This window comes from Salmo salar, chromosome 14 (genome assembly GCF_965601325.2).
Source record: "Salmo salar chromosome 14, fSalSal1, whole genome shotgun sequence".
NCBI classification, from domain to species: domain Eukaryota; kingdom Metazoa; phylum Chordata; class Actinopteri; order Salmoniformes; family Salmonidae; genus Salmo; species Salmo salar.
In genome coordinates, this window is record NC_138304.1 from 24,972,916 (window position 1) to 24,999,965 (window position 27,050).

Consider the following 27,050-nt stretch of genomic DNA (forward strand, 5'->3'; position numbering starts at 1 on the left):
GCCAAAATCAATGAAACAATAAAAAACACACACTCCCTTCTGCCACGTCCTGACCCAACTACACCCTCTACTGGTCAGGACGTGACACCTTGTGAGGTTTTACAGTCAGTTTTGCAGACTTGGTCCCTCTAGCCAATATATTTCACTCCAATTGTCAATGGGTCGGACAGGTGCTGAAGATGGTTGAGAGTTTTTCACATTGGGTCCCCAATTATGTCTGGATTCACCACATGGACCATCTAAACAAGAGAGGAGTGTGAGAAGGCATGGGAAATAATCAATCAAGCAATAAGTCCCAGTATGGTGAACTTAAAACTTCTTCGGGATCGGTGTCCCTTACACGGGATGGTTGAGCTAACGTAGGCTAATGCGATAAGCATGAGGTTGTAAGTAACAAGAACATTTCCCACAACATAGACATATGTGATATTGGCAGAAAGCTTAAATTCTTGTTAATCTAACTGCACTGTCAAATTTACAGTAGCTATTACAGTGAAAGAATACCATGCTATTGTTTGAGGAGAATGCACAATTTCGAACATGAAAAGTTATTAATTAACAAATTAGGCACATTTGGGCAGTCTTGATACCAAATTTTGAACAGAAATTCAATGGTTATTTGGATCAGTAAACTTTGCACATACACTGCTGTCATCTAGTGGCCAAAATCTAAATTGCATTTAGGCTGGAATAAGACATTATGCCTTTCGCTTGCATTACAAAGATGATGGTACAAAAAAATACAAAAGAACAGTTGCTTTTTTTCTTTGTATTATCTTTTACCAGATCTATTGTGTTATATTCTCATACATTTCTTTCACATTTCCACAAACTTCAAAGTGTTTTCTTTCAAATGGTACCAAGAATATGCATATCCTTGCTTCAGGGCCTGAGCTACAGGCAGTCAGATTTGGGTATGTCATTTTAGGCAAAACTTGAAAAAAGGGGTGGATCCTTTTAATGAATTATGATCATTGGAAATAGCAACAGTGATGGTTATTTCAATCACTGGATAATGTCAATGAGGATAATCTGCAGGAGAGGATCCTGGGTGAACATGGAGAGTAAATAAAGAAATGAAACAGCCCTGGTCTTAAACAATGTCAGGGAAACATTTTGTTTCCTCCACAACAGTGGTTCCCAACCAGGGGTACTAGGACCTCTGGGGGTACTTGGTCTACCCATAGGGGGTACTTGGGAAGACTCATGAGACCATAGCCCTACTGGTAAAATGCACATGATGGGGTACTTCAGGGGTACTCTGGGCAGAGCAAAATTCAGTTGGTGCTACAGTATCTTAAAAAGGTTGGGAACCACTGTTTTACAAAAATAAATTTGATTTTTTGGGGGGCAGAAAGTTAGATTTATTAAGAAACAGTAAAGGTAAAACTATTTTTTGAAGGAGAACTTGATCATACCTGGGCATTGCTAAGCAGTGATTAAGTGGCATCACGAATAGCCCAATATGAAGGAATGTATCACTTTTGATAGCCATTGTGAGCAATCCAAGTTGCATGAGAAAGTACCTTTCAAGACTGAAGCCTTACTTTGATACAGCTCCATATTGATTTATTTTCGCTATCTGTCATAAATCAGGATCCCAAGAAGGCTTTTAAATTCTGATGTCCATAAAAGGGCAGCACACAATGTTGGTCAGTTGCATGTTGTGTGTAGTCTTTCCTATGTAATTCAATTAAGATAATGTGAATGTTTTAAAAAGATGCAGTAAATAATACTTTGTGACCTGAGGCCTGAATCCTGATTGCTGCTCAAAACATAAAAGCTACAATCATCATTAGTTCTAATAGTCACTAATGATCTCTATGGGATATGTCGATATTTGTTGCTCACTGCAAACATTTTTACTAAACAGTATGTTCTAAATAGTATGTAGTATGGTTAGGACATTTAGTAATATGAAGTACCCTAGGCTAGAAAGATTTTGGACAAAACAGACTAGTCCAGCTCACATAAAAATATCTACAGTACATTAGCCAAAATGAAACAATATTTACCATTTGACTATATATCAGAAAAATGTAATTGCTACAATGTCTGCAATCAGGTTGCCTGTATACAGGCATATTATCTGATTAATTGAGTCCATTTTTGGAAGTAGTTTCAGAGTGGTTCTATCTCAAAGTATACTGAACATGACTTGAATACAGTATATACACCGAACACAAATATAAACGCAAAATGTAACGTGTTGGTCCCATGTTTCATGTGCTGAAATTAAAGATCCCAGAAATGTTCCATACACACACAACTTTTTTCTCTCAAATTCTTAATAAAAAAAGATAACATTTTACATGTATTCTTTCTTCTGAGTAAAACAGCACCAGCACAGCGAGTACAACTTAATTCCAACTTAATGTATTTCTACTGTCCCTCCCCAATGGGCTCCAAACTACTTTCTTTACGCTAGACAGATATTCCAACTCTCGCAATTAATATGCTAAATGGTTAAATCTTTCACAATGTCACTTTTAATTTGAATATTTTTGTGTTTAAACCCACGTTCCTATGTGCAAGATAAATATTTCTCAGTGACAGCTGGTACAGTCTTTTTTTTCTCAGTGACGTTTTCACTGGCACCTAACCCAATGTTTTTACCAGTTTGTGACCCATACGGGTTGAGCAGGATTCAGAGGGGACATACAGAGTGACCACTTCAGAGAATGTCTTTCCCAGTGAGCTAAACTGCATAGCCCCATAGCAAATGCCTTTTGATGCATGCAACCCAGCTGGGAAAACACCTTTCTTGCCTCTCCTTAATTAGAACAAGCATGGCATATTATTTGAGCTAAGATCTGTGAAGACCTTATGTTGGCGGCTGAAGGTACACATACTGTACATGTTCCTAATGTGCCCCAAACTGAATGTAAAAGCCTTAGATATTAGCCTATGGCTTAGAATAATTGATTAATGTGGGTTAAAGCATCTCCATTTCCATTTCTGGCTGGTTATTTGAAAGTCTACTCAAATATGGTAGCTGTTGCAATGAATTAATAGTTGATGTTTGTTGGTGGACATTTCCTCTCTTGATGATGTCAGTGATTATTTGATGAATGGGTTTTCCTCCCATACAGAGACAATGTTGAGCTTTGTGGATGATATCCTGTCTGGGGCCAAGTCTCCGTGTGTGATGCTTGGGGATATCCCTGACCTCCTGACCTCCTCCGTCAGCATGATCATTCGCTGCCTGGAGCCAGACACCACTTACATGTAAGTTACTGAACCATTAGCAATGGGTGTTTATCTCTTATTACAATGGAAAATAATATATCATCATTATCACCACTCAGATAATATGTCAAATATACAGTACATAACTAACTTGTAAATGCATTGCTTGCCTCCTTCAAGCTTGATTTAGCAAGCAGTGACTTGAATGTAAGATATTTTAGAAAAAGACCACAACAAAAAAGTGAAAAAGGAAAATGTGAAAATGATTAATTTGATGAATTGCATGATATGAAGATGGGTTATTGGATCATGTCAAACTAGCTAGCAATTCTTCTGAGAGTAAAGACAGAACCTGGGTAAGCATATTTCCTATAACTTTTATACTGTATTACAACTCTGCTGTCTATTGAGCTGAGGGAAGACCTGTCCTTGGCCTAAGCCGACTTCCCTGGATGTTCCATGGATGTGTAAGTCATGTAGGTGTTATCCAATGGAAACACAGTCTACATGAAGGGAACAACAACCAGTTTGTGAAGGGGAGAGCCTGGAATCACTCCCCAGTCATGTGCACTTTAAGACAAGTGTTTTAAATATGGTTCAGACAGCTGGGAAGTAGCTCATACTTTGGAACAGCTTGAAAGTGCGTCAACGGAGCACTTAATGCTAATAGCAGAAACAAGAATCATAAGATCAAGAGATTAGGTGCACAGACAAACATGACAGAGAAGACCTTGTCCTTGAGAAAATGTGCACTATTTGGGATGTTATTTCAATATACATATTTGTCTTTTTTTATCACAAATACGTAAAATTCAACATTTACACCGGAAGTACAGTTGAAGTCGGAAGTTTACATACACTTACGTTGGAGTCATTAAAACTCATTTTACAACCACTCCACAATTGTCTTGTTAATTAACAAACTATTGTTTTGGCAAGTCGGTTAGGACATCTACTTTGTGCATGACACAAGTCATTTTTCCAACAATTGTTTACAGACCGATTATTTCACTTGAAACTCACTGTATCACAATTCCAGTGGGTCAGAAGTTTACATATACTAAGTTGACTGTGCCTTTAAACAGCTTGGAAAGTTCCAAAAAATTATGTCATGATTTTAGAAGCTTCTGATAGGCTAATTGACATAATTTGAGTCAATTGGAGGTGTACCAATTTCCAAACGCCTGAAGGTACCACGTTCATCTGTTCAAACAATAGTACGCAAGTATTAACACCATGGGACCACGCAGCCGTCATATCACTCAGGAAGGAGACGCGTTCTGTCTCCTTGAGATTAACGTTCTTTGGTGTGAAAGTGCAAATCAATCCCAGAACAACAGCAAAGGACCTTGTGAAGAGAAGATGCTGGAGGAAACTGGTACAAAAGTATCTATATCAGCAGTAAAACGAGTCCTATATCGACATAACCTGAAAGGCCACTCAGCAAGGAAGAAGCCACTGCTCCAAAACCGCCATAAAAAAGACAGACTATGGTTTGCAACTGCACATGGGGACAAAGATCATACTTTTTGGAGAAATGTCCTCTGGTCTGATGGAACAAAAATAGAGCTGTTTGGCCATAATGACCATTGTTATGTTTGGAGGAAAAAGGGGGAGGCTTGCAAGCCGAAGAACACCATCCCAACCGTGAAACACGGGGTGGCAGCATCATGTTGTGGGGGTGCTTTGCTGCAGGAGGGACTGGTGCACTTCACAAAATAGATGACATCATGAGGCAGGAAAATTATGTGGATATATTTAAGCAACATCTCAAGACATCAGTCAGGAAGTTAAAGCTTGGTCGCAAATGGGTCTTCCAAATGGACAATGACCCCAAGCATACTTCCAAAGTTGTGGCAAAATGGCTTAAGGACAACAAAGTCAAGGTATTGGAGTGGTCATCACAAAGCCCTGACCTCAATCCTATAGAAAATTGTGGGCAGAACTGACAAAGCGTGTGCGAGCAAGGAGACCGACAAACTTGACTCAGTTACACCAGCTCTGTCAGGAGGAATGGGCCAAAATACACCCAACTTATTGTGGGAAGCTTGTGGAAGACTACCCGAAACGTTTGACCCAAGTTAATCAATTTAAAGGCAATGCTACCAAATACGAATTGAGCGTATGTAAACTTCTGACCCACTGGGAACGTGATGAAAGAAATAAAAGCTGAAATAGATCTTTCTCTCTACTATTCTGACATGTGACATTCTTAAAATAAAGTGGTGATCCTAACTGACCTAATACAGGGAATTTTTACTAGGGTTAAATGTCAAGAATTGTGAAAAACTGAGTTTCAATGTATTTGCCTAAGGTGTATGTAAACTTCTGACTTCAACTGTATATCATAATGGCTTTTGTTTATAAGCAAAATGATAAACCTCATAATATGGATAGGGGGCAGTATTTTCACGGCCGGATGAAAAAACGTACCCGATTTAAACAGGTTACTACTCTGGCCCAGAAATGAGAATATGCATATTATTAGTAGATTTGGATAGAAAACACTCTGAAGTTTCTAAAACTGTTTGAATGGTGTCTGTGAGTATAACAGAACTCATATGGCAGGCAAAAACCTGAGAAAAAGTCAACCAGGAAGTGGAGGATCTAAGAATTGTAGTTCTTCTTTCTAGTCCCTTTCGAAACTACAGTATCTGTGGGGTTACATTGCACTTTCTAAGGCTTCCATTGGCTGTCTAAAGCCTTCAGAAAGTGGTTTGAGCCTTCTCCTGTCACTGGGCAGAGTATAGGAGCTCAGTTACTGAGTGGTCTGCCTGGCAACAAAGGGATTGTATATGTGCGGTCCCGCGAGCTCGCTGTTTTTTCTTTTTCTCCTTGAATAAATACACTATTGTCCGGTTGGAATATTATCGCAATTTTATGTTAAAAATACCATAAATTTATTTTAAACAGCATTTGACATGCTTCTAAGTACGGTAATGGAACATTTTGACTTTTTGTGTCTCTAATTACGCTCGCGCGTTAGCCTTTGGATAGTGACCTGAACGCACGAACAAAACAGAGGTATTTGGACATAACTATGGATTATTTCAAACAAAAACAACATTTCTTTGGAAGTAGCAGTCCTGGGAGTGCATTCTGACAAAGATCAGCAAAGGTAAGAGCATATTTCTAATACTAATTCTGAGTTTAGATTGCCCCGAACTTGGCGGGTGATGGCGAGCTATGTACTCAGAATATAAAAAAATTTGCTTTCTCTGTAAAGCTATTTTAAAATCGGACACAGCGGTTGCATAAAGGAGTTCTGTATCTATAATTCTTAAAATAATTGTTATGTATTTTGTCAACGTTTATGATGAGTATTTTTGTAAATTCACTGGAAGTTTTTGGTGGGAATACATTTTCTGAACATCACGCGCCAATGTAAAATGCTATTTTTGGATATAAATATGAACTTGATTGAACAAAACATGCATGTATTGTGTAACATAATGTCCTAGGAGTGTCATCTGATGAAGATCGTCAAAGGTTAGTGCTTCATTTAGCTGTGTTTTGGGTTTTATTGACACATGTCCTTGCTTGGAAAATGGCTGTGTGGTTATTTTGGTTTATGTACTCTCCTAACATAATCTAATGTTTTGCTTTTGCTGTAAAGCCTTTTTGAAATCGGACAATGTGGTTGGATTAAGGAGAAGTGTATCTTTTAAAATGGTGTAAAATAGTCATATGTTTGAGAAATGGAAATTATTGGATTTTTGAGGTTTTGTATTTCGCGCCACGCCTAGCCATTGGATATTGGCTAGGCGTTCCGCTAGCGGAACGTCTGTCCTCAACAGGTTTAACAAACTATTTGGGAGGTCTTGTGTATTTTAAGCGAGGCCATTGCCAGATGTAATGAAAGTAGTTTATGGTTATTCTTTTTCTGTGTTACTCGACATTACAGTGTGTTTTGCTCCTGTGGTTGTAGTAATGCAAGATGATATTGTGGTGATGTAAACCCATGTGAGGTCAATGTTGTGCTGCCTGGTGGCCAGCGTGTTTTTAATGACCGCATGGAACGCTTGACTCTGTGTTTAACGTCAATCGGTGTAATGAATTGTGCCATGCTCTAAGAGTTAAAAGTTCCTTCGGCTCCCCTCCACCTTCCCTCTCCTTCCTCTACTACTCATGCTCTGCTCCCTTCCTCATCAGACAGCCTGCTATCCTCCACACATGTAGCCACTTACCTCACACATGCACCGTAAATGGGGTAGCCATACTGAAAAGATTACACAAAGGATGGAAGGGGGAAAAACACTCATCTTGAGCATGTTGTCTTTTCAAATGGTTCTGATGTATAGCAATAGGAATAACCCAAGCAAAAACAGGACATCAATAAGCTCTCCCAAACACTTTAAACCTGCATAAGGAAATTTAGTCTATCATAGTTCATGTGGGATTCAATGACATTATGAAGGGCAGCTCAGAACAGATGAAGAAGGATTTTAAAGAACACCAACAAACACCCCATAATATCTGGCCCTGTATGCTCCCTAAATCGTGCCATTGAACGTTACAGCAGACTTTTAGCCCTCCGTAACTGGCTACTTGACTATTGCAGCTCTGTGGGTATAACATTTGACAATTTTGATACCCATTTGTGTTCCTGGATCCTTTCACAGCATTATAAGGCTGCGTTGAGACAATGACTTATCAATGACCCAAACCCAGCTCAGTTAATCCCTGCCTGTCACGTGTGCTCCCTCTCCGGCCTCTAGGTCACCAGGCTGCTCGTTAGGGTGCACAGCTGTCACCAGCGTTAGGCACATAATGACACTCACATGGACTTCACCTTGATTACCTGTCTTATATATGTCACTCCCTTTGGTTTCTCCCCTAGTCGTCATTGTTTCTGTGTCATGTTGGTGCGCTGTTTGTGGTTCTTGTTTTGTTTGTTTATTTATAAAAAGTAATCACTCACTGAACATGCTTCCCGACTCTCAGTGTGCATCATTACACTACTATTGTTGCTGAGTTATCATAATGCTTCAGCAAATGTACATTATCCCAGTGGCATTGGAAGACGCAATGTAAGTAATCAAATTGATATCCATCTAACTGCCCCGAATGCCTCTGCTGATCCTACAGCTATTTTATGCAGTAATCATGTGAACCAGAGTTATACTGTTAGCACTGAGGCGGTGTGCCCTAGTAGGAAGTCCACTGTGTGCAGCTCACTCTGCACTAACATAAATAACATGAGCATGTCTACTTCCACTAAGCTTCCCAGTAAAGCAATGAAAACAATCAAGCATCCCAGAAACGTGTTGAAAATAGCCCACGTTATCCTGTTATGGATAGGTGGCAGTATTTTCACGGCCGGATAAAAAACGTACCCGATTTAATCTGATTATTACTCTTGCCCAGAAACTACAATATGCATATAATTATTAGCTTTGGATAGAAAACACTCCAAAGTTTCTAAAACTGTTTGAATGGTGTCTGTGAGTATAACAGAACTCATTTGGCAGGCCAAAACCTGAGAAGGTTCTGTACAGGAAGTACCCTGTCTGACCATTTCTTGGCCTTCTTGATTATCTCTATCCAAAACAGGGGATCTCTGCTGTTACGTGACACTTCCTACGGCTCCCATGGGCTCTCAGAAGGCGGCAGAAAGCTGAATCGTGGCTTTGCAGGCCCTGGCTGAAAAACATTAGCGCGTTTGGATAGTGGCCGGTCAGAGTACTATGAGACTGAGGCTCGTGCCCGAGTCGACTCCATGTTTACTTTCTCTCTTTGAACGAAAACAACCACTCCCGGTTGGAATATTATCGCTTTTTTACGAGAAAAATGGCATAAAAATTGATTTTAAACAGCGGTTGACATGCTTCGAAGTACGGTAATGGAATATTTAGAATTTTTTTGTCACGAAACGCGTCGGGCGCGTAACCCTTCGTCACCCTTGGATAGTGTCTTGAACGCACGAACAAAACGCCGCTATTTGGATATAACTATGGATTATTTTGAACCAAACCAACATTTGTTATTGAAGTAGCAGTCCTGGGAGTGCATTCTGACGAAGAACACCAAAGGTAATCAAACTTTTCTAATAGTAAATCGGAGTTTGGTGAGGGTTAAACTTGGTGGGTGTCAAAATAGCTAGCCGTGATGGCTGGGCTATCTACTCAGAATATTGCAAAATGTGCTTTCACCGAAAAGCTATTTTAAAATCGGACACCTCGATTGCACAAAGGAGTTCTGTATCTATAATTCTTAAAATAATCATGTTTTTTGTGAACGTTTATCGTGAGTAATTTAGTAAATTCACCGGAAGTGTTCGGTGGGAATGCTAGTTCTGAACGTTACATGCTAATGTAAAAAGCTGTTTTTTGATATAAATATGAACTTGATTGAACAAAACATGCATGTATTGTATAACATAATGTCCTAGGCGTGTCATCTGATGAAGATCATCAAAGGTTAGTGCTGCATTTAGCTGTGGTTTTGTTTTTTGTGACATTATATGCTAGCTTGAAAAATGGGTGTCTGATTATTTCTGGCTGGGTACTCTGCTGACATAATCTAATGTTTTGCTTTCGTTGTAAAGCCTTTTTGAAATCGGACAGTGTGGTTAGATAAAGGAGAGTCTTGTCTTTAAAATGGTGTAAAATAGTCATATGTTTGAAAAATGGATTTTTTTTTTTTTTTAGGAATTTGTCATTCGCGCCACGCCTATCATTGGATATTGGAGCAGGTGTTCCGCTAGCGGAACGTCTAGATGTATTAACATGTACAGTGAGGGGGAAAAAGTATTTGATCCCCTGCTGATTTTGTATGTTTGCCCACTGACAAAGAAATGATCAGTCTATAATTTTAATGGTAGGTTTATTTGAACAGTGAGAGACAGATTAACAACAAAATAATCCAGAAAAACCCATGTCAAAAATGTTATAAAATGATTTGCATTTTAATGAGGGAAATAAGTATTTGACCCCTCTGCAAAACATGATTTAGTACTAGGTGGCAAAACCCTTGTTGGCAATCAGAGGTCAGGCGTTTCTTGTAGTTGGCCACCAGGTTTGCACACATCTCAGGAGGAATTTTGTCCCACTCCTCTTTGCAGATCTTCTCCAAGTCATTAAGGCTTCGAGGCTGACGTTTGGCAACTCGAACCATCAGCTCCCTCCACAGATTTTCTATGGGATTAAGGTCTGGAGACTGGCTAGGCCACTCCAGGACCTTAATGTGCTTCTTCTTGAGCCACTCCTTTGTTGACTTGGCCTTGTGTTTTGGGTCATTGTCATGCTGGAATACCCATCCACGACCCATTTTCAATGCCCTGGCTGAGGGAAGGAGGTTCTCACCCAAGATTTGACAGTACATTGCCCCGTCAAATGATGCGGTGAAGTTGTCCTGTCCCCTTAGCAGAAAAACACCCCCAAGCATAATGTTTCCACCTCCATGTTTGACGGTGGGGATGGTGTTCTTGGGGTCATAGGCAGCATTCCTCCTCCTCCAAACACGGCGAGTTGAGTTGATGCCAAAGAGCTCCATTTTGGTCTCATCTGATCACAACACTTTCACCCAGTCGTCCTCTGAATCATTCAGATGTTCATTGGCAAACTTCAGACGGGCATGTATATGTGCTTTCTTGAGCAGGGGGACCTTGCGGGCGCTGCAGGATTTCAGTCCTTTACGGCGTAGTGTGTTACCAATTGTTTTCTTGGTGACTATGGTCCCAGCTGCCTTGAGATCATTGACAAGATCCTCCCATGTAGTTCTGGGCTGATTCCTCACCGTTCTCATGATCATTGCAACTCCACGAGGTGAGATCTTGCATGGAGCCCCAGGCCGAGGGAGATTGACAGTTTTGTGTTTCTTCCATTTGCGAATAATCACACCAACTGTTGTCACCTTCTCACCAAGCTACTTGGCGATGGTCTTGTTGCCCATTCCAGCCTTGTGTAGGTCTACAATCTTGTCCCTGACATCCTTGGAGAGCTCTTTGGTCTTGGCCATGGTGGAGAGTTTGGAATCTGATTGATTGCTTCTGTGGACAGGTGTCTTTTTTACAGGTAACAAGCTGAGATTAGGAGCACTCCCTTTAAGAGTGTGCTCCTAATCTCAGCTCGTTACCTGTATAAAAGACACCTGGGAGCCAGAAATCTTTCTGATTGAGAGGGGGTCAAATATTTATTTCCCTCATTAAAATGCAAATCATTTTATAACATTTTTGACATGTGTTTTTCTGGATTTTTTTGTTGTTATTCTGTCTCTCACTGTTCAAATAAACCTACCATTAAAATTATAGACTGATCATTTCTTTGTCAGTGGGCAAACATAATCAGCAGAGGATCAAATACTTATTTCCCTCACTGTAGCTTTAAGAAGGTAACAGTTGACATTCATATTCTGAAAATCTGTGAAACTCACTTAGATAATACCTTTTATACAGTGGTAGCAATACATGGTAATAATATCTACAGAAATGCCAATGGTGGAGGTGTTGCTGTTTATTTTCATAACCACATTCCTGTAAAACGTAGAGGATCTCATGTTAAACACTTGAAGTAATATGGCTACAGGTTCACCTATTTTTGTGGGAAGCTGCTATAGACCACCAAGTGCTAACAGTCAGTATCTGGATATTGTGTGAAATGCTTGATAATGTATGTGATATCAACAGGGGTGTATTTTCTGGGTGATGTAAATATTGACTGGCTTTCATCAAACTGTAACCAAACTGCAACCTGCTTTAGGTTATCAGTCAACCTACCAGGGTAGTTACAAACAGCACAGGCATGAAATCATCAACATGTATTGATCACGTCTTTACTGATGCTGCAGAAATTTGCTTTAAAGCAGTATCCAAATCCATCAGATGTAATGATCACAATATAGTAGCCATATCTCGGAAAACCAAAGTTCCAAAGGCTGGGCCTAATATATTGTATGAGGTCATACAATAAGTTTTGTAGTGATTCCTATGTTGATGTAAAGAATATTTGTTGGTCTGTGGTGTGTAATGAGGAGCAACCAGACGCTGCACTTGACACATTTATGAAATTGCTTATTAAATTACTCTAAAAACTGTTTAATCCCTGTGGATTGATGAGGAACTGAAAAATGCTATGGTTGAAAGGGATGAGGCAAAAGGAATGGCAAATATGTCTGGCTACACAACCGATTGTCAAACGTACTGCAAATTGAGAAATGTGTCTAAACAAAATAAAAAATAAATTATACTATGAAACAAAAATAAATTATAAAAACAATGATAGTAAAAAGCTTAAATTAAATGTTAAATTTTTTTTCTTCATTTATTTATTGAATATTCGAAACGTACAATATACTTGCAGAGAAGCTGCTGAACATCTACATCATACCAGTCATCCAACAGATTCCCATTCGGAGCTACACACAGAAGCATCCAGGGTCAATGCCCTGCTCAAGATCATGTTGACCGATCTACCACCAGGCCAAAAAATGTGAACCCGAACCCTCCAAGATCCCCCCACAGTTCCCCAATAGCTGTCCCTCAACCATTCGAGACCCCTCCCACAGTCCCCCAGGAAGAAAAATAAAAAATAAAATTAATTCCATTCCCCACCCCCAAGAACCCCCCCAATGCACCAACAACCAAGAGAATGAACTAAAGAGAAAAAGGAAAAGGCAGAAGAAAACAGCAAACAACAATGCAAAAAATAAAATAATAATACATTTAAAACAAAGGACATCAAGGACAACTAAAATCATAACAGCAATGCCAACTGTATATGTTTGTGCATGTCTGGCACTATTACATGTATGTGTTTGTTTGAATGCGAGTGTGTGTGTATATGCATGTGTACAAACACCTGCATGGCATCAGCCTCAGGCAAACCGGCATTAGTTGTAAAAACACTGCCACTTAGTGTCATTCAAATGTACTTTTTATTATGTTTTATATTGACTTTTTTTTTTAAACATATTTTTTTTACTTTGATCTTATGATCTTTTTATCTCCCACACAGCAACTCCACTCCCAATTGTCTCCAATTCCACATACCAACCCTCATCTTCCCTCAGCCCATCCCATCTATCTCTGCTAGCCACCCACTTCGGGTTTCTACGCAACACATATCTTTCAACTATGCTGTGATGTTTAATGTACAATTTCAATCTGTCTAATCGAATAGAATCCACAGATTGTGAATTGAAGATAAATACTTTTACTATGAGTATTAGTATATTATTAATTGACTGACCCGGTCTCTCCAGATCTCCTAACAGTACTATTTCTAGGGTCAATTTTAGGTCAATGCTATGCATTTTCAGCCATTCCTGAACCAGAGACCAGAAACAGGCTACCCGAGGGCAATACCAAAATAAATGGTCAATTGATTGTGTATCCTCACAACAAAATCTGCAGAGTTTCGATGATTTTATGCCCCAAATATTCAACATTTTGTGGGTGGCAAGAATTCTATATAATCATTTTAGCTGAAAAACACGAAGTCTTGAATCTTGCGTCGTTTTATATATCAACTCATACACCCTGTACCGTGGAATCGGTGCATCAAAAATCTCTTCCCAACTATTTTGCAATCTGTATGGCACAGTTGTCAACATCCTGGTCCTCAAATGAAACTGGTATACTTTCCTATTTATGCTATTTTTAATCCTCGACCAGTTTTGATCCTTTATATTGGGCAGACAGACCAGTTCCCTACCTCCTCCCACTGCCACCTGCCTCCTCCATTTTTGGGGTAATGCTGTAATCAATTGGTTGTACTCTTGGATTGAGCAGATCTTTCTGTACAATTGTCCATGAAGGACATAACTCTACCATTCCAATTTACAATATCATTTAATAACAAAATACCCTTTCAAACATCTTTCCCATAAATACAGGTATTTTATCATCCAGCACATTTGAGTTCAGCCATAATATTTGTTGTAATATTTGTTCTATCTTTTTAGGGGGATTAAATTGAAATTGTAGCCAGCTCTGCAATGCTTGTTTGAAAAAGAGAGATACTTTGAAAAAAGTATAATTTTCAATGAATCAAAAATGAGACATGGCAAAGGCAAAAAGGCAATTTTTAAACAATGGATGAGCTTTTCTTAGTAATCTACTTGAGAACCATTTAGGGTTCAAATAAAACTTTTGAATGAGTGAAGCTTTTAGAGAGAGGTTTAGTGCTTTTATATTTAATAATCTCAACCCACTCAATTCATATTCATTATATAAATGGGCATGTTTTATTTTGTCTGGTTTAGCGTCCCAGATAAAGCGAAATATTTTTTGCTCATATGATTTTAAAAATGAATCATCAGGAGTAGGCAGCGCCATATGTAAATGAGTAAACTGAGATGACTAAGGAGTTTATCAGGGCAATTTTTCCATAAATAGACAGGTATTTACCTCTCCATGGCTGCAGGATCTTGTCTATTTTTACAAGTTTTCTATTGAAATTCATTGTGGAGAGCTTACTTATATATTTTGTGATATGAATATTGAGTATGTCTACTTCACCATCAGCTCAATGTATAGGTAAACTGCAGGGTAATGTAAAAGTAGTATTTTGTAAGGATACAATACGTAATATTGTACACTTATCATAATTAGGTTTTAGTCCAGAGAGTACAGAAAAGTTATCTAGATCTTCAATGAGCCATTGCAGGGATCTAGCTTGCGGACTTAATATAAAACTTGAGTCATCGGCATACATGGACACCTTTGTTTTTCAGCCTTGGATTTCTAATCCTCTAATGTTGTTATTGGATCTGATTTCAATAGCTAGCATTTCGATGGCCATAACGAATAGATATGGTGACAGCGGACACCCTTGTTTAACTCCTCTTGACAATTCAAAACTCTCTGAGAAGTAGCCGTTATTTACTATTTTACACCTGGTGATGCTATACAATATTTTTACCCATTTTATAAGAGAATATGCGAAATTGAAAAAATCCAGGCAGTTATAAATAAAATCTATTCCTAGTTTATCAACTGCCTTTTCAAAATCCGCTATGAACACCATTCCTGGCTTCTTATGTGTTTCATGATGTTCTATTATTTCTAGTAGTTGTCGTACATTATCTCAATGTATCGTCCATGTAAAAAACCTGTCTGATTAGGATGAACAATACCTGGTAAAACCCTTTTAATTCTGAATGCTATGCATTTTGCTAGTATTTTTGCATCACAACATTGAAGTGTAAGGGACCTCCAGTTTTTTAGATAGACTGGGTCTTTATATTTGCCATCTGGGTCTTGTTTTAATAATAGAGAAATCAGACCTTCCTGCTGAGTACCTGACAGACTACTATTTCTAAAGGAGTAGTTAAAGCAATCTAACAATGGAGCATTTTGTATATAAAAAAATACTTGCTATACCTCTACTGGTATGCCATCAAGCCCTGGGGTTTTTCCAGACTGAAATGATTTAATATCCTCAAAGTTGTTCCTCTGTAATTTGGCCTTCGCACTGATCTTTCTGTACATTTGTTAATTTTCCATTTTTTATATTATTTGGAAAGAATTCCTTACCATAATCTTCATTCAGTGGGAAAGGATGAGACGGAAAAGAGAACATCTGCCTAAAATCATTTGCTTCCTCTTTTAAAATATCATCTGGAGAATCATAGATGACTCCATCTTCAGTAATGAGTTTCTGCAAATTCGTTTTGTTAGCGTTCCTGTATTGGAGATTAACCTGTCTGGGCAAGGTGGGACGCTTTGCATTTTAATGAGGGAAATAAGTATTTGACCCCTCTGCAAAACATGACTTAGTACTTGGTGGCAAAACCCTTGTTGGCAATCAGAGGTCAGATGTTTCTTGTAGTTGGCCACCAGGTTTGCACACATCTCAGGAGGGATTTTGTCCCACTCCTCTTTGCAGATCTTCTCCAACTCATTAAGGTTTCGAGGCTGACGTTTGGCAACTCGAACCTTCAGCTCCCTCCAAAGATTTTCTATGGGATTAAGGTCTGGAGACTGGCTAGGCCACTCCAGGACGTTAATGTGCTTCTTCTTGAGCCATTCCTTTGTTGCCTTGGCTGTGTGTTTTGGGTCATTGTCATGCTGGAATACCCATCCATGACCCATATTCAATGCCCTGGCTGAGGGAAGGAGGTTCTCACCCAAGATTTGACAGTACATTGCCCCGTCAAATGATGCGGTGAAGTTGTCCTGTCCCCTTAGCAGAAAAACACCCCCAAAGCATAATGTTTCCACCTCCATGTTTGACGGTGGAGATGGTGTTCTTGGGGTCATAGGCAGCATTCCTCCTCCTCCAAACACGGCGAGTTGAGTTGATGCCAAAGAGCTCCATTTTGGTCTCATCTTATCACAACACTTTCACCCAGTCGTCCTCTGAATCATTCAGATGTTCATTGGCAAACTTCAGACGGGTATGTATATGTGCTTTCTTGAGCAGGGGGACCTTGCGGGCGCTGCAGGATTTCAGTCCTTCACGGCATAGTGTGTTACCAATTGTTTTCTTGGTGACTATGGTCCCAGCTGCCTTGAGATCATTGACAAGATCCTCCCGTGTAGTTCTGGGCTGATTCCTCCCCGTTCTCATGATCATTGCAACTCCACGAGGTGAGATCTTGCATGGAGGCCCAGGCCGAGGGATATTGACAGTTCTTTTGTGTTTCTTCCATTTGTGAATAATCGCACCAAATGTTGTCACCTTCTCACCAAGCTGCTTGGCGATGGTCTTGTAGCCCATTCCAGCCTTGTGTAGGTCTATAATCTTGTCCCTGACATCCTTGGAGAGCTCTTTGGTCTTGGCCATGGTGGAGAGTTTGGAATTTGATTGATTGCTTCTGTGGACATGTGTCTTTTTTACAGGTAACAAGCTGCGGTTAGGAGCACTCCCTTTAAGAGTGTGCTCCTAATCTCAGCTCGTTACCTGTATAAAAGACACCTGGGAGCCAGAAATCTTTCTGATTGACAGGGGGTCAAATACTTATTTCCCTCATTAAAATGCAAATCAATTTATAACATTTTTGAAATGCGTTTTTTAAAATATTTTTGTTGTTATTCTGTCTCTCACTGTTCAAATAAACCTACCATTAAAATTATAGACTGATCCTTTCTTTATCAGTGGGCAAACGTACAAAATCAGCAGGGGATCAAATACTTTTTTCTCCCACTGTATGTCTCACTAGGTCGGAGTTTTTTAGTCTCCAAATATCCACAACGTGTCCATAATATTTGTGATTTCCTTAAGAGCACGGTGATGATAGTTTGTAGAGTGATTACCTTTACGGTCCACTGACGGTCCACTGAGTCGGTCCACTGAGTCTCCTACTATAATGATTAGATCATTTGTTGCCTGTAAGTTCAATAAATTGGTATACATGTTTTTGAAGAAGTGTGGATCATCCTGATTTGGACCATATAGATTAATGAGCCAAATCTCTTTTTTGTTCACTTTCATATTCAAAAGGATCCACCTTCCTTGCGAATCATTCCTGACTATTTAAACATTCAGATCGACATTTTTGTTAATTAATGTCATCACACCCTTTGAGTTCCTTTGTCCATATCAGAAAATAATTTCACCACTCCATTCCTTTTTCCACGCAACTTCATCTAAGGATGTAGAGTGAGTTTCCTGTAAACAGTATATGTTATATTCCTTTTCTTTTAGCCATGTAAAGACTGATCTTCTTTTTTTATAATCTGCTAAACCATTACAATTATAACTGGCTATACTTATTTCTCTCCTTACCATAACTAGATTCTATTCTCAGTCTAAATTGACCATAATTAGTGCTTGTAAAGTTACTACCATCAGAGGTATTGTGAAGGTCAAAACAAGAGCTTTCAAATGTCTGATATTTAGAATTCAAGAAATAGGTTCTAGCAATATTTTTTTTATTCCCTTGCCTGTGTACCAATGCCACATATGTTAGAAAATTGTGACAAGATATTATGTGTGTAGCAAATCTGAGTAGGTTGATGTGTATGATATTGGATGTGATATAGTGAGAGTATGTATGATGTCTTTATAAGAGTAAGACTATATGTGTCATGTCCAAATAAATAATAACTCTGCCAATTTGCATGGTTGAGTGTCTGTGTGTAACATGTAGTGCATATAGCCTTAATATTCATGATAACTGTAATCCATATCGTATCCCCATCATAGTTCCATCATAATTACCTTTAACATAATTGAAAAACACATCCCAGCATTTCCATAGCAATTGACACATGATCATGGAAGAGACCTTGCATTACTCTAGAGACGGCTTCACTACAGTACAAATGTATTGAGTACAATATGTTATTATTCCCCAATGCCCCTATTCTGATATCTTCCCCCTGCTTATTGTGAACATATATAAACTTGTAGACAAATACATAAAAAAGATAGACAAACAATAAACACATTCAATTATAAAACAGTTCTCAACAATAGAGAGAGATGAAGAAAAGAGGGAGTGAGAAGAGAGGTGTGTGTATATGGTATTAGGTGTATCAGGTGTGTGTATGTGTAAGCAAGCATGTAATTGAGTACATTTGTTCATATCCACTTCATAATGTTCAGATATTTTTACAGTTCCCATACTTTCTTTTTTTTCGTAACCTGAAATCCCTGTAGAATTTAGTACAGCCACGGTGTTATGGAGCTGTCTCGGAATAGCTGTCCATCTATAAAGAGTTTGTCCACAATGATAAAGGCATGCTTACCATTCTCCCTTTGTTGTCTTTGTACCGGATACAGTCTCTTACAACGTTTGTTTATCTCCCTTGGAAATTGGTCATTGAGACCGAATTTGGTCCCTTAAATGAAATGCTGGGCAAAAAGTAGTGGTGCAACGAATCACAAAACTCATGGTTCGGATCGGATCACGGTTCTGAGTCATGGATCGGATCATTTTTCATATCAGCAAAGAAAGAAATGAGACAAATGTAACTTTGCTTTCCATTTATTACTGAAAGAACACTTCAAGCAAGGAACTTTTCAATGTTTAAATAAAATATTAAATTCTCAATTGTTAAATTAAAGTGCAATATGAGGCATGATACCATCTTCCTTTGAACAATAGTGAATGAAAAAAATGCCTGTGTCAACATCATCCAAAAATGTTAAGAAAGAAATCAAAGCAGAGCTGAGCTTATAACTTTAAATTATTTTTCAAAAAGATGAGGATGTCTACATTGTCTGGGGAGAGGGTAGACCTCTTTGCAGTCACTATGTCCCCTGCCGTGGAGAACACCCTCTCGCTTGGAACTGAAGTGCCAGGCACAGCCAGGTAGCATCTTGCCATCTTGGTAATGTGAGGGTATTTACACTCATTGCTTTTCCACCATGCCAGTGGATCACCATTCATTGGAATGCCGCTTGTTGCCTTGTAGGATGCCACTTCCTCTTTGATGGTGTTGGCAAACGTCTTGCCTGTGTCCTTGCTTGCAAAGGTCTCTCCGAAAAGCTCCTTCATGGCCGAATTATTTTGTGGAAGAGATGCCTCTGAGTCTGCTCCTGTCGGCTCTGTGGCTTGACCCTGCAGAAAAAATGACATGATCTATTAAACTAATTATTTATTTTCATATTTCATCGAACTATAATTGTGGCAATAACATTTAATAAAATCCATTATTATTCCAAATCAAAAATGGATGATTCTAATAGCAATAGCATAGACTAAGATTAAACTGCAGAATATTTATTATTTAAGTAATTCACTCATTTATTTTTTTACCTCTTCAGTGGCCACAATCTCAGTGGTGAGATCACTGTATATCCTCCGGCGTAGGGCATGGTCTAGGTGAGACAGGGACTTGAACAGACAGGGACTTGAACCTTGGATCCAGTGCAGTAGATCTATGAAGGTAGTCCTATACATTAGGGGGTTATCTGGGGTTCAGGTCCTCTCTAATGGCAGACTTGACATCTCTAGTGATGATGCTGTCTTCTTCACTTGGGGCCATGGATTGTAGAATCCTTGTTTTCAGAGGTAGGATCATGGACACAGACGGTGCAGTTTCAGTGCTCAATTTTGATATTTTCATAAAGATCTGGCACAATCTTCATAGTGAAGTGGGTGAGCGAGGGGATTTCGTAGCGTGGCTCAAGCAGTTTCACCATATTTTTAAACCCTTTGTTTTCCACAACAGAGTATGGCCTCATGTCTGCAGTGATAAACATCCCAATAGATTTGGTGATGGCTATAGCCCGGTCTGATTCTACAGCAAAGGGCTGCTTAAAGAAGTTGTTGTCTCTTGGCTGGGTGATGACACTTTAAAAATGTGGCTATGCTCGATGTATTTCCATGATCATACGGCCTTCTTGTGGCACAATGCCTACACACCGTAATGGTGTTCTCCACCACCCTTCTTCCGTCATAAAAATTGTCTTGGGAAGCCAAAATGCTCCCTTTTATGAGACTTAAATGAAGCAGGAGGCTTTTCCATTTCTTCACCTCCTCTGCTAGCCATGGCTGTCACTGCTCTTTTGTCTTTGCTTTTTGCAACGCAAGGATCCAGGATTGATTCGTTGGGATTCAACATGCCCCGTTCACATGAACAGTACACAGAACTGCATTTTTCAAATAATCAAATCAACCTTAAGGCTTCGGAGTAAAACACAGGACACATCTGTCTTGTCTTTATCTTTTCACTGCAACTCTGCATCGAGATTTAGGGAATTATTACTTTAAAAAGTAACAGCGTCAGTAAAACTGTATTTCACACTATGATGGTTAACCTCTATGGGCTAGGTGGGACGCTTGCGTCCCACCTACGTAACAGCCACTGCCAGCCTGTGGCGCGATTTTCAAAACCTTAAAAATCCTATTACTTCAATTTCTCAAACATATGACTATTTTACAGCATATAATGTCACCAAAACCCAGAAGACAGCTAAATGCAGCACTCACCTTTGATGATCTTCATCAGATGACAACCCTAGGACATTATGTTATACAATACATGCATGTTTTGTTCAATCAAGTTCATATTTATATCAAAAACCAGCTTTTTACATTAGCATGTGACGTTCAGAACTAGCATACTTCCGGGGAATTCGCTAACATTTTACTAAATTACTCACGATAAACGTTCACAAAAAGCATAACAATTATTTTAAGAATTATAGATACAGACCTCCTCTATGCACTCGATATGTCCGATTTTAAAATAGCTTTTTGGTGAAAGCACATTTTGCAATATTCTAAGTACATAGCCCAGGCATCACGGGCTCGCTATTTAGACACCCGGCAAGTTTAGCACTCACCATAATCATATTTACTATTATAAAAGTTTGATTACCTTTTGTTGTCTTCATCAGAATGCACACCCAGGACTGCTACTTCAATAACAAATGTTGGTTTGGTCCAAAATAATCCATCGTTATATCCGAATAGCGGCGTTTTGTTCGTGCGTTCCAGACACTATCCGAAATAGTAAAGAAGTGTCGCGCGCATGGCGCAATTCGTGACAATAAAATTCTAAATATTCCATTACCGTACTTCGAAGCATGTCAACCGCTGTTTAAAATCAATTTTTACGACATTTTTCTCGTAGAAAAGCGATAATATTCCGACAGGGAATCTCCTTTTCGGCAAACAGAGGAAAAAATCCCAAAGGCGGGGGCGGTCGGGTCACGCGCATAAGCCCAGTGTCCCTTGATCGGCCACTTGAGAAAGGCGATAATGTGTTTCAGCCTGGGGCTGGAATGACGACATTCTGTTTTTTCCCGGGCTCTGAGCGCCTATGGACGACGTGGGAAGTGTCACGTTAGAGCAGAGATCCTTAGTAAATGATAGAGATGGAAAAGAAGTTCAAGAAATGGTCAGACAGGCCACTTCCTGTAAAGGAATCTCTCAGGTTTTGACCTGCCATTTGAGTTCTGTTATACTCACAGACACCATTCAAACAGTTTTAGAAAATGTAGGGTGTTTTCTATCCATATGTAATAAGTATATGCATATTCTAGTTACTGGGTAGGAGTGGTAACCAGATTAAATCGGGTATGTTTTTTATCCAGCCGTGTCAATACTGCCCCCTAGCCCTAACAGGTTAAACTTTACAATTGATCCGCAGTTCACATGCGTGCCGAACCGTGGGGGGTGATCTGTACAGATCACGGATCAACTACGGTCCGTTACACCACGAGCAAAAGGCAAACTCTGATGGAGCTTTCATTGATTCAGATGGCTCATTCATCACAAAACCCACTTATATTGCCAATTACTTTAATGATTTTTTTCATTGGCAAGATTAGCAAACTTATGCATGACATACCAGCAACAAATGCTGACACTACACATCCAAGTATAAGAGCTCAAATTAGGAAAGACAAGCATTGTCATTTTGAATTCCGTAAAGTGTGTATGGAAGAGGTGAAAAAAGTATTGTTGTCTATCAAAAATGACAAGCCACCGGGGTCTGACAACTTGGATGGAAGTTTACTGAGGATAATAGCAGCTGATATTGCCACTCCTACTTGCCATTTCTTCAACCTAAGCCTACTAGTGTGTGCCATCAGGCCCGGAGGGAAGCAAAAGTAATTCCGCTAGCCAAGAAAAGTAAAGCCCTCTTTACTGGCTCAAGTAGCTGACCAATAAGCCTGTTACCAACCCTCAGTACACTTTTAGAAAAAATAGTGTTTGACCAGATACAATGCTATTTTACTGTAAACAATTTGACAACAGACTTTCAGCACGCGTATAAGGATGGACATTCAACAAGCACGGTACTTACACAAATGGCTGAGAGAAATTGGTGATAAAAAGATTGTGGGAGATGTTTTGTTAGACTTCAGTGTGACTTTTGACATTATCGATCATAGTCTGCTGATGGAAAAATGTGTTATTGCTTTACACCCCCTGCTATATTGTGGATAAAGAGTTACCTGTCTAACAGAACACAGATGGTGTTCTTTAATGGAAGCCTCTCTAACATAATCCAGGTAGAATCAAGAATTCCCCAGGGCAGCTGTCTAGGCACTTACTTTTTTCAATCTTTACTAATAACATGCCACACTTAATGTGTTGTGAAAAGTGTTATGAAATGTAATGTCATGTAATAATAAAAATGTGTAACTGCCTTAATGTTGCTGGACCCCAGGAAGAGTAGCTGCTGCCTTGGCAGCAGTTAATGGGGATCCTTAATAAATACAAATACAAATCTTTACATAATTTTGCTTCTGATCAGTTTCCTTGTTGGCAGGCTATTCAGCTCAGTTGTTACAGGTTACTTCAGTTATTTTCAAAATGTTTCCTTTATTCATTGAATTTCTCTATGCCTGTGCTGAACAGTTAGCAAAGCACTTAAACTTCAACAGATATTCTGAAGAAATAATTATCGCAAAATATATCAGGTTCAGCTTTGGTAATTTAAAAATACAATTTCATCTCTGTATGTTCCAAAAAGGAAACTGAATTTTACATGACTTTGAGGTCCTGAGCGTTCTGGAGCAGGTTTTCATCAAGTATCTCTCTGTACTTTGCTCCGGCCATCTTTCCCTCTATCCTGACTAGTCTACCAGTCCCTGCCACTGAAAAACATGGGAATGGCGCTAGGTTTTCTGCAGACGTGACGCTTGGCATTCAGGCCAAAGAGTTCACAAAATTGGTTTCATCAGACCAGAGAATCTTGTTTCTCATGGTCTGAGAGTCCTTAAGGTGCCTTTTGGCAAACTCCAAGCGGGCTGTCATGTGCCTTTTACTGAGGAGTGGCTTTTGTCTGGCCACAATACCACAAAGGCCTGATTGGTGGAGTGCTGCAGAGATGGTTGTCGTTCTGGACTGTTCTCCCATCTCCAAAGAGGAACAACGCTGGGCCAATTGTGCACCACCATATGGGACTCCCAATCACGGCCGGTTGTGTTACAGCCTGGATTCAAACCAGGTTGTCTGTAGTGACACCTCAAGCACTGAGATGCAGTGCCTTAGACCACTGCACCACTCGGGAGTTAAGTGGAAGCACCTTTGGCAGCCCTTACAGCTGTGAATCATTTTGAATTAGATTCTCAACTCTTAGGGCAACATGTCACAAAGCGCTGTGTATATATACCAGCCTAAAACCCCAAAGAGCAAGCAAAGCAGATGTGGACACACATTACATTTGGTTCGGAATCATTGATGGACATCATTATTAAAACCTTCTCTTTTGATCCTGACAAATGCCCCAGTCCTTGCCGGTGACAAGTATACCCATAACATGATGCTGCCACCAAAATACTTGAAAATACAGAGGATCAACAACATTGTATTCACTCTACATTTCTGGTAAACATTAAATAATTGGGAGAAAGAAGAGAAGGAGGGGTAGAGAGAGAGAGGAGAGAGAGAGAGACAGAGTGGTCAAAGAGAGGGAGAGATGGAGAGGGGGATTAAAGAATAGAGGTAGAAAGAGAGGGGATGGAGAGAGTGAGATGAGGGAGAGAGGAGGGAGAAAGAGGGTGACGGTGGTGAAAAAAGAGGAGTGAGAGAAGAAAATAAAAGGAGGGGATAAAGAGGACGTAGAGGGAGAGAGGGAGAGAGAGAGAGAGAATGAGAGAGAGAGAGAGAGAGAGAGAGGTAGGCAGGCAGAGAGGGAGGGAGGAGAAGAGAGAGGGGGATTAGAGAATAGAGAGAGAGAGAACTGACAGACATGAATGCAATTTACTTACAGTTGAAGTCGGAAGTTTATATACACCTTAGCCAAATACATTTAAACTCAGTTTTTCACAATTCCTGACATTTAATGCTAGTAAAAAGTCCCTGTCTTCGGTCAGTTAGGATCACCACTTTATTTTAAGAATGTGAAATGTCAGAATAATAGTAGAGGGAATGATTTATTTCAGCATTTATTTCTTTCATCACATTCTCAGTGGGTCAGAAGTTTATACACTCAGTTTGTATTTGGTAGCATTGCCTTTAAATTGTTTAACTTGGGTCAAATGTTTCATGTAGCCTTCCACAAGCTTCCCACAATAAGTTGGGTGAATTTTTTTCTCTCCTCCTGACAGAGCTGGTGTACAGAGTCAGGTTTATAGGCCTCCTTGCTCGCACATGCATAATTTGCTAAATTTCCTTCCACATGATACCATCTATTTTGTAAAGTGCACCAGTCCCTCCTGCAGCAAAGCACCCCCACAACATGATGCTGCCACCCACATGCTTCACGGTTGGGATGGTGTTCTTCGGCTTGCAAGCCTCCCCCTTTTTCCTCCAAACATAACGATGGTCATTACGGCCAAACAGCTATATTTCTGCTTCATCAGACCAGAGGACATTTATCAAAAAAGTATGATCTTTGCCCCCATGTGCAGTTGCAAATTGTAGTCTGGCTTTTTTATGGCAGTTTTGGAGCAGTGGCTTCTTCCTTGCTGAGCGGCCTTTCAGGTTATGTCGATATAGGACTCGTTTTGCTGTGGATATAGATACTTTTGTACCTATTTCCTCCAGCATCTTCACAAGGTCCTTTGCTGTGTTCTGAGATTGATTTGCACTTTTTGCACCAAAATACATTCAACTCTAGGAGACAGAACACATCTCCTTCCTGAGCGGTATGACGGCTGCGTGGTCCGATGGTGTTTATACTTGGGTACTATTGTTTGTACAGATGAACGTGTTAACTTCAGGCGTGTTACCTTGTTATAAGAATTACTTGTGTCATGCACAAAGTAGATGCCCTAACCGACTTGCCAAAACTATAGTTTGTTAACAAGAAATTTGTGGAGTGGTTGAAAAACGAGGTTGGAGTCAAACAAAACTATAGTTTTGGCAAGTCGGTTAGGACATCTACTTTGTGCATGACACAAGTAATTTTTCCAACAATTGTTTTCAGACAGATTATTTCACTTATAATTCACTGTATCACAATTCCAGTGGGTCAGAAGTTTACATACACTAAGTTGACTGTGCCTTTAAACAGCTTGGAAAATTCCAGAAAATGATGTCATGGCTTTAGAAGCTTCTGGTAGGCTAATTGACATAATTTGAGTCGATTGGAGGTGTACCTGTGGATGTATTTGAAGGCCTACCTTCAAACTCAGCACCTCTTTGACATCATGTGAAAATCAAAAGAAATCAGCCAAGACCTCAAAAACTTTGTAGACCTCCACAAGGACGGGGGTGGCAGCATCATGTTGTGGGCGTGCTTTGCTGCAGGAAGGACTGGTGCAATTCACAAAGTAGATGGCATCATGAGGTAGGAAAGTTATGTGGATATAGTAAAGCAACATCTCAAGACATCAGTCAGGAAGTTAAAGCTTGGTCACAAATGGGTCTTCCAAATGGACAATGACCCCAAGCATACTTCCAAAGTTGTGGCAAAATGGCCTAAGGACAACAAAGTCAAGGTATTGGAGGGCCATCACAAAGCCCTGACCTCAACCCTATAGAAGATTTGTGGGCAGAACTGAAAAGGTTCAACAATATAAAGGCAATGCTACCAAATACTAATTGAGTGTATGTAAACTGAAAAAGCATGTGCGTGCAAGGAGGCCTATAAACCTGACTCAGTTGCACAAGCTCTGTCAGAAGGAATGGGCCAAACTTCACCCAACTTATTGTGGGAAGCTTGTGGAAGGCAACCTGAAACGTTTGACCCAAGTTAAACAATTTAAAGGCAACGCTACCAAATACTGATTGAGTGTATGACTAAGTGGGAATGTGATGAAAGAAATAAAAGCTGAAATAAATCATTCTCTACTATTATTCTGGCATTTTGTCATAAAATAAGTCGTACTCATCCTTAAAAATGTCGTACTGGAGAGAAGAGGACCAAAACGCAGCAGGTATGGGCAGGCTCATCTTGATGTTTATTTATTTTCAAAATGAATGCCAAAATAACAAACCACGAGAATGAACGAACAACCAACAGTCTGGCAAAGCATAGGCTCAACACAGAACAATTCCCCACAACCCCAAAGACAAACACACACACCTATATAGGACTTCCAATCAAAGGCAACTATACACACCTG

At 39.6% G+C, this 27,050-nt stretch overlaps 1 protein-coding gene across 5 annotated transcripts in view; it reads left to right on the top strand.

The window, feature by feature from the left end:
• The window catches only part of LOC100380755 (astrotactin-1), a 299,659-nt gene that overhangs the window by 253,488 nt on the left and 19,121 nt on the right, over positions 1-27,050 (top strand). For all 5 annotated transcript variants that reach the window (XM_014140030.3, XM_014140032.3, XM_014140031.3 and 2 more), the window contains one exon: positions 3,093-3,228. In XM_014140030.3, the coding sequence (XP_013995505.1) occupies positions 3,093-3,228 (136 nt within the window). The remainder of the gene's footprint in view (positions 1-3,092; positions 3,229-27,050) is intronic.